General features: G+C 44.9%; 1 protein-coding gene across 1 annotated transcript; it reads right to left on the bottom strand.

Annotated features, from left to right (window-relative positions):
- Positions 1-11,597: 11,597 nt before the first annotated feature.
- On the bottom strand, positions 11,598-14,352 carry KCNE4 (potassium voltage-gated channel subfamily E regulatory subunit 4). Its single transcript, XM_042953314.1, has 2 exons — positions 14,274-14,352; positions 11,598-13,658 (listed from the first exon to the last, which is right to left on the bottom strand). The coding sequence occupies exon 2, from the start codon at positions 13,626-13,628 to the stop codon at positions 13,125-13,127; it is 504 nt and encodes a 167-aa protein (XP_042809248.1). The 5' UTR covers positions 13,629-13,658; positions 14,274-14,352; the 3' UTR covers positions 11,598-13,124.

Below are 14,352 nucleotides of genomic sequence, written 5' to 3'. Positions count from 1 at the left end.
ACCTGGCCGAAGTCAGATGCTTAACTGACTGAGCCACCCAGGTGCCCCAACTATATTTCAAAAAGACTGAGAAAATAAATAAAATGAACTAATAAGCCAAAAAATTTAAAAAGAAAAAGAAAATAAGTAAATTTTTTTAAATGGCAGTTGTCAAACTTTCCCTAGTAATCTTTGTTTTCAGATTTCATGCCCACAGCCTATCATAACTTTCCATTTTTAAAAATTAGACTTACTTAAAAAACTGAAAATATTCTTTAGACGTCAAATTACTCTTCAATAATGACATTTTGATTAACAGTGTAAGGAACTAAAAGCATGAGGGTTATATTTCTTTCAGTGAAAACATGCACTTTGAAATCCTGAAGAACTGAGCTTAGGGTGAATTTATATGAGGCAAGTGTTCTCAAACTTTGGCCCAAAATATTTTCCCTCTCTGTTGTCTGTCACCATGGAGCTGGAGAAGATTCTCGGTAGATAAGGCAAAGTAGGAACCTGACAAAATGAAATCCGGTCAGGAGGGCTGGACTGGAAATTTCCATAAAAAATGAAAAAGAAAAACAAAGGAATTGGTTGACCCTTTCCATGAAAAGTTTAAATTCAACTGAATGTGTTCAATAGTCAGCCCTTTGGCAAACAAAATTAATGAAGATTTTTTTTTTTTAAATTAAAAAAATACATGTATCCAAGCATTTTCAAGGTAGCATCTACTCATTAAATTCTTAATATTTCCAACCATAAAAGAAAAAGAGTCTTGTGTTTCTCTGAGCCACTCAGAGTACTGGAATAAGATCTTGGACACAAGATCTGATACACAAGACTGAAAAATGAGTGTTTATTGAGTGAATGAACGAATGAATGAATTCAAATGATTCTTTTCACTTTTTTCCAGCCACCTTTCCACATCTACACTAAGTCCTAAGAGACTATTTCTCACACAAAGAGTCCCTGTGACTCTATTCAAGCCACTCCCGGTCTCAAGCAAGCATCTCAGAGCCTGCCCTCTCTTCCCTTCATGACCCACCTCGTCCTTGACCCCTCAGAGCCCCAGTTGCTCCTGTTGAACATGGTCTTTATTCCCACCACAGGAAGACCATTCCAGGGAACCACAGTCTCAGTTCAGGGCTTCATTTCATTTCCAGTTTGTATTACAACAGTACTTGTAATGCCCTTCTTCTGTTGAAGGGTATTGAGAAGACATTCAAGATAATTGGGGGGGGGGGGGGGGGGCGGGGCAGGGGCAGGTAGGATTTTAAAGAGTTTCACCTCTTTCCCAACTGAGAGTCCAAATTCATGAAGAATGTAAAACCTCAGAGGAATGCTCTTAAAACAGAGAAAAAATAATTGCATGATTTTCCTATTGTGGGAAACAAAAGAAAACTTTATAATATAGAAAGAGAAAAACATACCTGTGTTTGCACTCGATCGATAGGACTTCAAATCCTAGCTATGCTCCTGTCTGGTAATTCGACTTTGGACACTTCATAGAGCCTTGATCTCTCACATACAAGATGAATGTCACAGAGCCACTGAAGGACTGAATGAGATTACTAATTGAACGAAAGCAGAGGCACATAATGAGCATTCAGGAAATGTTAATTGACCTACGACACAGATGGTTTAAGAAGCAAAAGAAACAACCATTAAAACTATAAACCCTAAACTCTATGATCTCTGGTTGACTTTTGAGGGTATGCCTCAAGAAGCAATTTTATTTTCCTCCTCAGTAATGCATTGTCAGATCTATAATCAAGACAATGGCTGGTAAAGAGTAGCTCTTACTTGGGGACCATAGAAGGCTACATAGAAGTGCAATATGGATTATTTTTAGGGCAGAAAACAGTCACAACATAGAGAAATAACTCACCTGTTTCATAGCAAAGTCCAAAATAGTCACACTACATTTCTGGAAATTCAAGGGTGCGTGTGTGTGTGTGTGTGTGTGTGTGTGTGTGTGTGTGTGAAAGAGATAGAGAGAAGGGGGGTGCAACTATTCAAAGTTACCCTTAGACTATACTCCCCAGAGATGTGGAGGCCATGACCAAAACACTCCGAGAAATCACAGAAGCTTACATTTTCAGAGCAATTAGAGAACTGTCGAGGATAATTTTGTCTTACACTCTGATTTTAGAACCTAATCCCTGAAATAAAATCAGATCCCACTTCCTAGTGAAAATATGGATTCCCACAGTAAAATACAAACATTTGCCATTCACACGCTACTTGTAGATTTTTCCCTGATTTTTGTCTTTGTTTTAGTAGTATCGTTTGATTTATCTGAAGACCAAAATTCCGTTCGATCTTTTTAATTGACATATGGTGGTATGTCTTTAGCCTTCTGATGTGTGGCTAATTTTAAGCTGCCCAAGTCCAAATGCTAAATCGTTATTGCCACAAACTAAGACCATTCGTTAAATGACAAAGAGAGGGTCAAAATAGCTTGACTTTGTGAATCTTGGTGCGGCATTGTTTCTCTGGTCTATAACATCTACTGCTGGGAAGCCTAAAGTTGTCCTCCTGTCTATGTTGAAGATGACCATATTGTTTGTGTGTGATTTTTCAGGATGTTGTATGCCTCCTCCTAGATCAAGAAAGACAAAGAGGATTTCAAGCTAGTTTTTTTTTTTAATGTTTATTTTTGTGAGAGAGAGAGACAGAGCATGAGTGGGGGAGGGGCAGAGAGAGAGAAAGACACAGAATCCGAAACAGGCTCCAGGCTCTGAGCTGTCAGCACAGAGCCTATGGGGGGGCTCGAACTCACGGACTGCAAGGTCATGACCTGAGTTGAAATCAAATGGTTACCCAACTGAGCCACCCAGGTGCTCCATGAAGCTAGTTAGTTTTAGTGTTGCTTTTTATCATGGTGGAGGCCCATGAGGTGACCATGAATCTTAGAGCACTCCCCACTCTCCACCAGAAAAGATTTTTTTCATTGTCCGTCACTTATCCACAAACCTGATTTCTTAAAGGGAATTTGATCACTAGCAATATACATAAAATATACCTTAACCATTTTCTCAATACCCAGAAATTAAATATAATCAGATACAATAACATCTTTACCTAATGATGACATTTTCTATATAAAAAAGTGTCATTGGGTAAAATTATACAACCCATCAATTTCAAGCATCTAGGGAACTTGAGTCCCTGAATAAAAATCACTATGGAGGCATACAAAAGTCGGGGCAATTCTCGTTAAAAGATCATCCTACAATTTTTGGTGCTTCTTCCTATAACCTGAAGAAAAAAATCACAGAAAGGCAGAGATGTGACAGCAAAATATTTGTACTCTGCTCTCTGCAGTGGGAAAGAGAAAGCCGTGTTACTTCTCCTTCCCTGAATCAACCGTTGTAGCACATCTCCAGGCAACCTCCTCAGGCTGGCTTAGTACCTTCCATGGGTGTCTTTAATGGAGATTCATTATGAAGCTGAGAAAAGGTCAGCCCCTACAGAGACACGCCTAGAAAGAAACTCAGTCAGCCCACACTACCAAAGGAAGTGAAAGTAGATGGCAATCACACTAAGTTGTGTCGCTCCAGCTTCTTGAATTGGTCACATCGCTGTTCACAGCCAAACTTCCTGGAAGAGCTGGTTTACCATGACAGTGACCTATTTCTCAACGTGCATCAACCTGTTTACACCTGTGGTATCTCCAATCCCACCATTGTACAAATTCTGCATTTTAACAAGTAAACTGCAAAACGGGTTGGGGAGTGGGTGCCTGGGTGACTCAGTCAGTTCAGCGTCTTGAGATTTCGCCTGAAGTCGTGACCTCGCAGTTCGTGAGGTTCAACCCCGCGTTGGGCTCTGTGCTGGCGGCACGGAGCCTGCTTGGGATTCTCCCTCTCCCTCTCTCTCTGCCCCTCCCCGCTCTCAAAAATAAATAAATAAACAAAAAAAAACCCAAATTCTGCATTTTATAGATATGAATAATCTACACGTCGTCAAAAGGAAGCTTCTGCCTCTCCATCTCTCCATGGTTGATCTTCTTCTCTTTCTGGAAAACCTCTGCTGGCTTGGTTGCTGGGCATTCTGCCATCCTGATTTTGCTTCTTGGACTGCTCCCACTCTTTCTGCCTTTCCTCTTCCAACCCCAAGAAGTGCTGGTCCCTGAAGGAATGCTCTTTGCCCTTCTCTCTATTTCCATGTATCCTTGGCTACTTCAGTCATGCTCAAGGTTTCAAGCCCACGGATGCATGTGCATGGCTCCCAAACCTCCCAAGTCTCTAGCCCCGGCTTCTCTCAAAAGTTCCCATACTGACCTTCCAAATGCTTTCTGGATATCATGTCAACAACTCCAACTCAAAACGCACAATGCAGTAAATCTTTTCCGGGACTTACTACCCGTTTTTATTATTTGCACTTCCAGCCTCTCAGTTACGCAGATTCAAAACCTTGGAGTCATTCTCCACCCCACTCTCTTCTTCATTTTCCAACTGTCAGCTAGGTGCAAGACCTTGTCCATTTCAAGTCCTCAGAGTTTCCAGCTTCTGTGTCTCCACTGTACCCGCCATTGGCCCAGTCCAGACACTTCTCTCCTGCCACCAGGAATCCTGTTTTCTTTACCTCCCTCTTCTATTTTCTTCAGTTTATCTTATAGGATGGGAAAAATCATAATGATGACATCGTAATCATGATGACAAAAACTGAGTCTTTATCATTGTACAACCAGTGCCTAGCAGGCTCCATCCTAAATATTAATATTTTTAATTTGTGTAAGTGCAGCTCTGATCATGTGATCTTTTCTTTTTCTCTGGCCTTCAGTGTTTTCCCAATTAAAGAAACACTGTTTTGGATAAATACTGACCATGTTAACGGAAAGAGATCTCAGAGAGTGACTGGTGACCTAAAGTAAGGTAGAAAAGCTAGGGTTCTACCTATGAAACCTATAAAGTATGTTAGGAGACAGATTTTTGAGGAAGGATCATGTGTTTGGGTTTTGACCTCAGGAATTTGAAATGCTTATGGGATATTGGATGGAGACAGCCACAGGCATTGGTACTCAAGAGAAAGATCTAGGCTAGATCTGAAGGATTTAGAGATAGAAAGATAGCTCAACCTGCTGTTGAGTGTTTCCCCTCTGGAGCCAGACTGCTGGGTTCAGATCGCATTTCTCCTGCTAACTATAACTAGCTCTGAGAACCTCTCAATGTTCTTAACTTCTCTGTGCCTCCCTTTCCTCATTTTTAAAATGGCTTTAAAACCTCTATCTTTTAATTTGCCATAAGAATTAAATATCATGAGAACAGTGCCTGGCATATAGTAAGCACTAGATAGGTGTTTGTTATAATTATTTACATAATAATTGAAGATTTGAGCATGAATGAGATCACCCAAAGAGAAAATATGAAAGAAGGAAAGAAAGAAAGAAAGAAAGAAAGAGAAGAAAGAAAGAAAGAAAGAAAGAAAGAAAGAACGAAAGAAAGAAAAAGAAAAGAAGAAGACAAGAACATGATGAGAGACTGTCCTGAGGGATTCTGGCCCAAACTAGGTACTAACTACAAAAATGATAATACATAGTTCTGACCTTCGTGAGGTTTATGATCCCACGGGAAAGGGCATAGCTTCTGTAGCTGAGACATGAGGACCGTGTAATGAGAAAACAAAAAGGAGAAAACTTTGAAAAAGAAACAAAATCTCTCTATTCAAGTACGATGTCCAGTTCTTGGGCAGAAGTTCTAAGTGAAAAAGGGAAAACAAGAGGAGAGAGAAAGCGTTCCTTCCATGTCAGGGCTCAGAATATAAAAATGATAATCGGTGTTGGTTTCTTCATCATCTGGAGCCCCAGCCTAGAACAGAACCTCCAGCATTTACCCACAAAGGTCCTCGCCTGGAACCTAGGAGCGTCAGTGCCGGGAGCATGCTGTACTGGGGACAGCAGTGGGGGACTGGCGGGGGGAAGGTGCTGTCCGAGACCCACTCTGGTGCTGGAGCTAGGCTGAAACATGCAAAACAAACTAACTAACTAACTAACGGCCAAAGCCAGTAAGCTGCGCACAGGACAATACATTGAATCCTGCTTGAATATTTCCCTCCTCCTATTTATAGCTTCTTCGCCTTTATTAAAGTTTCCAGTGATGTCACATTACACTGCTTTGGGGGAATGTGTTTACTTCTGCCAGCTCAGATCCATCCCCCCGCAAAGAGCAGTAACTACCGGGGTTTGGCCGAGAAAAAAGAAGCTACTTCCTGGCAAGGTTTGTGGGGCCAGCAAATGGAGCACCAGTGACTCAGAGCAGGGAAGGTCATGATGAGAAGTCCTTCCAGGTCTTTTGCTTTTGCTAAGCCACGGCAGAGCCCTCCATGACTGTACCCACCATGGGGATCCTGAACCAAATGTTAGGAAAGCTGAGTTGTGATCCCAGCTCCGATCCTGTCTCCCTCGAAGACTTTGAACAAGTCAGTTAACCACTGTGGGCCTTAATTTCCTCACCCTTAAACAGAAGGGTTGGGTTAGATGGTGTAGAAGGAAACTTCCAACATTCTGTATCTCTCTAATGTCATCGTGCCCTGCATTCATCTGATGGGCGAGGTTTTGCTGCAACGGAAAAAAAAAACCAACTTCTTAATACTTGACATAGCTTATATGACTTTTTTAAGTATTTATTTATTAATCTTGAGAGAGAGAGAGTGAGTGTGAGCAGGGGAGGGGGAGAGAGAGAGGGAGTATCCCAAGCAGGCTCCACGCTGTCAGCACAGAGCCTGATGCAGGACTCGATCTCATGAACCGCGAGATCATGACCTGAGCCAAAATCAAGAGTCAGACACTCAACCGACTAAGCCACCCAGACGCCCCTCCCATGGCTTGTATGATTACTACCTCACACAAAGTCAGCTGCAGGTTTGGGCAACTCTCCAGAGCAACTGCCTTCCACGAATTACTCTTCCAGGCTGATTCATGCTCCAACTATTATTTATACCACCTGGAACATATGGTCTCACTAGTTTCATGCAAGGAAGGAAGGTACTAGAGAATCATACCTGGGCTTTTCACTGACTCTGCTGACATGTGACATACATCACTTTCACTCAGTTTACATTGACCAGAATGAGTCATATCCTTGACCTGCTGTTAGAAGAGGAAGGGCCCGAGAAGGGGTTGAGAAGTGGAAACTTTCCACGTTCTCAGAAGGAGAGAAGAGCTGGATGTTGGTGCGTGCTAGTAACATCTACACACAGCTCCCCATCGAAGACAAAGACTTGTTATTTTTCCAGTTGCTTCACATGCACTCAGTTCTGACAGTGTTTCGAGGTCAATAGAGAAGATGTTACTATCTTCCTTTTACCGAGGAGGAAACCCAGAGAGGCTGGGCAACAAATATAATGTCGCAAAGCTGCCTAATGTCTGGGATGGCACTGGATTCCAAGCCTCACGCTCTCTGCTTCCTGCTGGTTTGAAGAATCGCAGATCTATATCAAATGACCTGGATTGGAATCCTGATCCTTTATTACACTGGCCAGCAATTACCTTCTCCGAGCCTCGACTTTCATACCTACATTAACAGCAGCGGAGATCTAGTTCAGAGTTTGCTTGAGAGGATCAAGTAAGATAATCAAAGGGAAAGCACCTATCACAGAACAAGGCAAATACTGAGTAAACAATACGTTCTGTCCTTTTAAGTACACCACAGTGTCCTCAAATGTTTCAAAGACATAAACTATGTATTCTCACATCCAGAGAGCCCTGCACACAGGAAGATTCCACTAATGTTATAAGTTAACCAGAAACAGCGTTCTTTTTATCGGAAATCATCTCTGGGAAGACTCTGACCACTTTGGTGCCTAAGCAGATGTTGTGTTTTCCCAGCACCTGGTGACGTGCCCAGAATGGAGTAGTAGGCGCTCAAAGCACTGGGTGACACGTGTGCTTGACATGTAATACGTGCTTCGTAAGTATTATGCATCGTGGTTTCTCCTTCCTTTTTGTCGTTTTCATTCCTTTTATGGAATGGTGGGTAGCAAGAGAGGAAAAGGAGGGAGGCTGGGGAAAGAGATGCTGCGGACTGAATATTTGTGTGCCACATGTGGAAATCTACCCCCCCCCATATGACGGTATTAGGAGGTGGGGCTTTGGGGAGGTGATTCGGTCATGAGGGTGGGGTCCTCATGAATGAGATTAGTACCCTCAAAAGAAGAAGCCAGAGAGTTAGCTTCCTCTTTTTCTGTCCTGTGAGGATACAAGAAGTCAGCCATCCACACACCAGAAGGGGATTGTCACCAGAATCCGATCACACTGGAAGCCTGATCACAGACCGCCAGCCTCCAGAACTATGAGAAATACATTTCTGTTGTCTATAAGCCACCCAGTCTATGATATTTTGTTATAGCAGCTGGAACAGACGAAGACAACAGAGAAAACGCCATTCACCATCTTTGAACAGGGGGTGGAAAACCAGTAAGGACAGAAAAGGGTATGGCTATTGATGTGAAGAATTCTTTTTTTTTTTTTTAATTAAAAAAAATTTTTTTAATGTTTATTTATTTTGGAGAGACAGAGACAGAGTGCAAAAGGGGGAGGGGCAGAGGGGGGGAGACCCAGAATCCGAAGCAGACTCCAGGCCCCAAGCTGTCAGCGCAGAGCCCGACGCGGGGCTCAAACTCACAAACCGCGAGATCATGACCTGAGCCGAAGTCGGGGGCTCAACTGACCCAGACACCCAAGTGCCCCGATGTAACGAATTCTTTACGTTCCTTAGCAAGAAAATACAAGTTAAGAAAAGAAATCCCTAGAGCTGGGAGAACAAAATTTCAGCCCTATGGTGAAGGGGGCAGGAAAGGAGCAAAGAGAAGGAAGAAAAGGTTGTGCAGGACAAAAGGACAATGTTGTCCCTGCCTCCCCTCCTCCACGCCATGAATGGAGGCTACTGTGGCTTGAAGCTCTTCGTTGCCTGTGTCAAGGACCAAATCCCAACTTCCTAAAGTTGCTCTAATGATCCAGTGCCATGGGGCCACGGGCTCCTCCTTCAAACAAGTGACCTTGGCTGGTTATCTCCATGGTAACAGCTCACATCCCAAACTGTTCCTTCCTGTGTGGGAAGAAACATTTCAGAAATGGAGAAAGGCAAAACCAAACAGTAGCTTTTTTCTCTTATGACCCTTCTTCTTTGGCAAGTCGTATCCTTTTCCTGACCATTGCAGTCTCCTGAGGAAACCGTGCACAAAAGAGACAGTTCAGTGACTTTATCTGCAGATGTGCATCCAGGACACAATTTAAAAAGTAGAAGCCGGGAGTGGCTTTTCCTTCAGTTTCATACAGCACTTGGTATTTTTCACACACACCCCCCGCGCCCCCAAAGGGAAAGGGCAGTATGTCCTCCTCGTGGTGGAAGAGAGGGACGGCAGGTCAGAGAGGTGGGGTGCTTTCCGCACAGCCGCGGAGCAACAGAGCCACGGAGTTAGGCTAGAAAGCCAGACATAACAAGACTGAGCCTCTACTGTAGCCCCATTCACACCCCGCCTGCCTGCGGTCCAGCCCCTGGCTGAGCGGCCAGCCTGGTCAACGAGCTGACCTATCTCCCTCCAGCCCTAGACTCTGCCTCCTGTCCCATAAAGCCATGACACTCCCGGTGATTTTCTCCAACAGGATGCCTAGATGTGGGGCAACTGCGTTGTAAGCTCACTGTTCTGTCTGTTCCACAGCGTCTATGATCAGAGTGACGTTTTACAGGATGGTAACTGACTCTTCCTCAGCTGAACCCCGGAAGTGCCTGCCTGAACACAAAACGCTCCAGTTGTGGATCTCAAATGTACGATGGGGTCTACTTTCCAACCAGAATCACAAGCCAAGAGCACTCTTTCCCTGGCCCGATTTCAGCCTTTCCCGGTAGTTTTGATCCCATGATTCTGTCCGTGAAAGAAAACTTTTTCTCTGCAGCATCCCTGCCTGACTTTGACGTACAAAGGTGTAATTAGAACAGCATGGAGTTAGAACTCATCCCTAACATTTCAGTGCTTTAAAATATGTTTCTAATATCCTAGGTGCATAGGGCCAAATTCTCTTCTCAGTTTTTCACATGCATGAGTAAATCCACACAGACTAAACCCCTTGGGCCTTAGGTTTTGCTTAGAAGTTCTTCTTCTTTTTTTTTTTTTTTAAAGAAAACAAATATTCCATTAAAACGACATAGTGTACTCTTCATATTTTTAGGACAATTAGAGTTTAGAATTCCCTCTTCTTCCGCCCCTGGTTAAAAAGGAAAAAAAAATCTTAACTCTTTCTTCACCAAGAATGACATGAAGCCAGGATTAATTAAAAGGCTTTCTTTTCAGATAATGTTCTCATGTTATGTTGTCAAAATACCAACTGGTGACTTGAGATCCTTGATGCGCTTTGGGAAGAATCCAGGCTGTCCTTTTGCCAGATAAATACTTTAGGGAGACAGTTATTTGTGAACCTAATGGAAACATTTACTTGAAACAGAAAAGCTAAACTCACAGGAAACAGAGAAACATAAAAGTAAGGCCCCTCTCTACCATCTGCTTGTCTCAAAATGGGTCACCGGTTTTGGTCATTTTTCTTTAGGACTTCCGACTGTGGAAACAGCATCATAAAGGAGAGATCGCAGCATCCTGGCCGCTGGCCGGGCCTCGGCCCGTGCGCTGGAGCGAAATCAACACCAAGTGGGAGGAGCTAGACAGTCAAGTGCCTGGGACCGGAAGGAGCGCCAAGGCCGACCCACCGCGTGGGCGCTTCGCTTTGCCCCTAAGCCTATGTTGCCGCGTGTGCTGCAACTCACTGCCCCTTCGTCTGTGCTGCCGTGGCCACTTGTGGATAATATTTGAGTAGCCAACATGCAAATCCAATGTTTTCCGGCGACCAAATTTGGAGTAACATCTTTACAGCAATTGCCATGTCACAGGCGTGTTCAAATTCAAGGGTCCCACAGCCCCCAAATTTAAAATGAGAGGTGGATGCAGCACCCATCTACACTTTTGTTTTGTTTTGTTTTATTCATTGCAAAGCATATCAAAGGATGGGGAAGCCCAGCCCCGCTCACTCCATGATTCAGGCAGAAATAAGATACAACTTCGTGTGAGTCTGATTCTGAAGATGATCCGGATCCAGAGACGGCTTGGGAAATGGCTGGCAGGTCCTGAAACTAGGAATTATAGTGAAGAATCCAAGACAGAACCCATAATTTCGCAGGGAAAATGTGTTTTATTTAAATTAAAAAATAGTGTGAAAATTACAAACTGTTAAATACAGAAGACAATTTTATACAACTTAATAGAATAAGAAGGAAGTATATACATCACTTTTTTAATAGGCGCAGATAGACTTGCACCAAACTTCAGGATTAAGCAATGGAAAATGTGACCATGCACAAGTCCGTCGCAGTGAAGTTTCAGAATTCAAGTGATTCCAGGCAAGGAGCCAAACTTAACTTGGCTTCTTTCACCTTAAACAGCCCCCTTGGAGTAAATCCACACTCGCAATTTTAAAGTGAACGGCGGGCCCTTCCCGCCCCCCCCCCCCCCAAACATAAATTTCCTCTAGCACTGTGTTAAGGCAAACTGATAAACCAGTTTCTCCACTGTTAACCCTTCCATGGGAACAGTGGTTATTGCTATCTCCAATCAAGGGAGAGTATGTCTTTAAAAAAAAAAAAAAAATCTTTTTCTTTTTTTCTTTTTTTTTGGTTTTACTAGAATTAAATTTGACCTTTTGGTGTGTTTCTCTTCCTGCTTGCCTTCAAGGGCCGAACGGCTCTGCTACAAAGCTACTGACCGCAGGAACACACGGAGACATTAGCAAGCATTCCTGAGCGTTTGCTTTTAGATTTCTCGTCTCTCGGCTGAAGTATTAACATTCTGCTACCCAGAGAACTTTGCAGAGTAGAATGTGGTATGTGCCTCCCTGGTTCACTCCTGGGAAAAACGACAGCCTGAACAGGGGGGGTGATGCGCCCTGGATTTCCCAGTTACGTGCGTTCTGGGTCTCCAACTGCTCCTTTAAATAACAGATCCATTCTCAGGCTGACTGGCCGAGTGGGAAATATTTTGTCCAAGCTTCCTCACACCAGGCCATACAGGATTTACCACAGAGTCTTAACATCCAAAGACATCCTCCCGGCCCCCTGGGGATCTCAATTCAGGAGCCTCATGAAGGCAGTGAGCCTCTTGATGACAAGCCCAGGACCACACAGCAGATCAGCGTCCGGGCTCGGGATCAGAAAACAGAACCCGGACCCCTGCTTTGTGCGACCTCCGCCTGACTATGCCCTTCGAGGCCCACGTTACGTCGACTCCCAGCTCCGAAAACGAGGCTGGGAAAAAAGCAGCAGCAGAGCTAACGGCTTGGCCTCGTTCAACCCCACCATCACCCCTTCTGGAAAGATCCAGAAGAGTCCCCTGCATGGCTATTCAGAGTGCAGGTTAGATTCTGGGGAAGCCTTTGCAACCAAGAAAATGTCCCACCAGCATGCGAGGCCGGATGGTCTGAGGTCAGAGTTCAAGGTCATAGGTTAGACAAAGGGTCAAAGTAGCAGATTACATTTTATAATCCCAGCCAAGGTTATCAGGCTTAAAGGTTGCTTTTTCTTTTTTCTGACAGTATGCAAATGAGCCAGGTTTCGCTCTCCAGCTTTCTGCTATCAAACAAAAGTCTTCCTTCAGACATCCCCCCTCTAACCTAAAAGACCTCCAAAATAAGTGCTGTACCCCACTACAGGGACACAGGAGAGGTACTTACAGCCAATCAGATCTAGAACAAAGCTCTAGGCAAATTAGCAGATCAAAACTAGTCCCTCAGCGTGTCCTGGGCGTTGGGCAGCCCTGGGAGGGGGGCAGACGCCGTAGGAGTTAGTTGCCCAGGGCATCCAGCGGGGAAACAAGGGCAAGCACGGCCACCTGCTGAATTTGAACCGGAACCCCAGCCCCCAGGCCCCAAAGTCAGCGTACACACTGCACGTCTTCAGGGCTTTTCCGTGGCAGGTCTACACCGCAGGCCCGGCGGCGGCGTGGACAACTGGCTGCTCCCTCAGGCTGAGCCTTGGCCCCCCATTCAGGGGCTTGCCCAAGGTCTCTTTAAAGTGGCAGCGGCATGCACTGCAAAAGTGAAACCAGACACGGAAAGTGTCCGTCCCCTCTCTGAGAGTGCTGGCTGATGGGGGGCCCCGGGGGTGCTAGGAATTCTGATGGATGTTCTCCGAGGAGCCTTCGCTGCTTTCGTTGAGGAGCGTCTCCGAGGTCTCCCCCAGCTCATCGTCCGCCCCCTCCTCCTGGATGGTGAGGTGCACATCCGGTGTGGAGGACTCGGAGCTCACGCTGTCGCCTTCCATGGAGCAGAGGGTACAAGACAGGGCGGGCGCCACACTCTCCTGCAGCATGTTTAGCATCATGGGCACCTGCACGGACCTCAGGCCCGACACCATGGGCAGTGGCTTCATGGCCTCCCCCCAGAGCCTCTCCTCATCCTTGTACAGCAGCAGCAGGCTGGACTTCTTCTCCCGCCTCTTAGATTTCATATAGCCCAGCATGATTCCGATCAAGAAGATGCCGTAGAAGGACATGACGACCAGAATGTAGAAGTACTCGTTGCCGTTGCTGCTCCCGCTGCCCGGCACGTGGGACACAAGGTGGCCGCTGGGGGCTGCGGTGCTGGGGTGCGTGCTGTTCAGAGGCTCCATCTCAGTATTGAAGCACCACTCAACCAGGGTCTGGGGAGAAACCTGCAGGTTAGAACTCTCCCACGGGTCCACGGTGCAGGGAGGGGGGGTGAGCATAAGGTTTGTGGGATCGCAACGTCATAAAAGCCTGTAACTGCACCGGGCAGTGGCGGTAAGAGGTCCCACAAACTAGTTGGCAGACGTTAGCAATGAAAGGTCAGAGTGGAGGGGGAAGATAGGGAGAAACGTGACCAGGGGTTTTCTTTTTGTAGTGTATACATGTCCTCATAATTGCATTTCCTAAAGTGAGCGTGTCAAAAGCATTCCCTTTTTTTTTTTTTTTTTGAAAAGCAAAAGGAAAAAGTATAAGACGAGGGGGCATAGAGGAAAATAAATAACATTTGAATCACTGGGAAGCTTTGTCAAACTGAGAGAAAGAAGAAAGAAAGAAAGAAAGAAAGAAAGAAAGAAAGAAAGAAAGAAAGAAAGAAAGAAAAAGAAAGAGAAAAAAGCTAGCTTACATTTTCCTTCTCAGACCCAAACCTATTTTTAATTCAAACCCAAGTTTCCTTACAACAAAGAGAGGAAAGGAAAACTTCATCTGCTGGTTGCCAGAAACATCCTTGTTTCAAATGTTTCTGAAACAAAGTTGCATTGCTAACTTACCGAAGGCTGGCAAATTTCTTCCAAAGTCCGGAGTTGCTAAGTGGCCAAGCCCAAGAGCGTGCTTCCTCTGCGCGGGGCT

The sequence above is a fragment of the Panthera leo genome, chromosome C1 (assembly GCF_018350215.1).
Source record: "Panthera leo isolate Ple1 chromosome C1, P.leo_Ple1_pat1.1, whole genome shotgun sequence".
NCBI lineage: Eukaryota > Metazoa > Chordata > Mammalia > Carnivora > Felidae > Panthera > Panthera leo.
The sequence above is the reverse complement of the archived record's forward strand: the minus strand, read 5'-3'. Positions and strand labels throughout refer to the sequence as shown.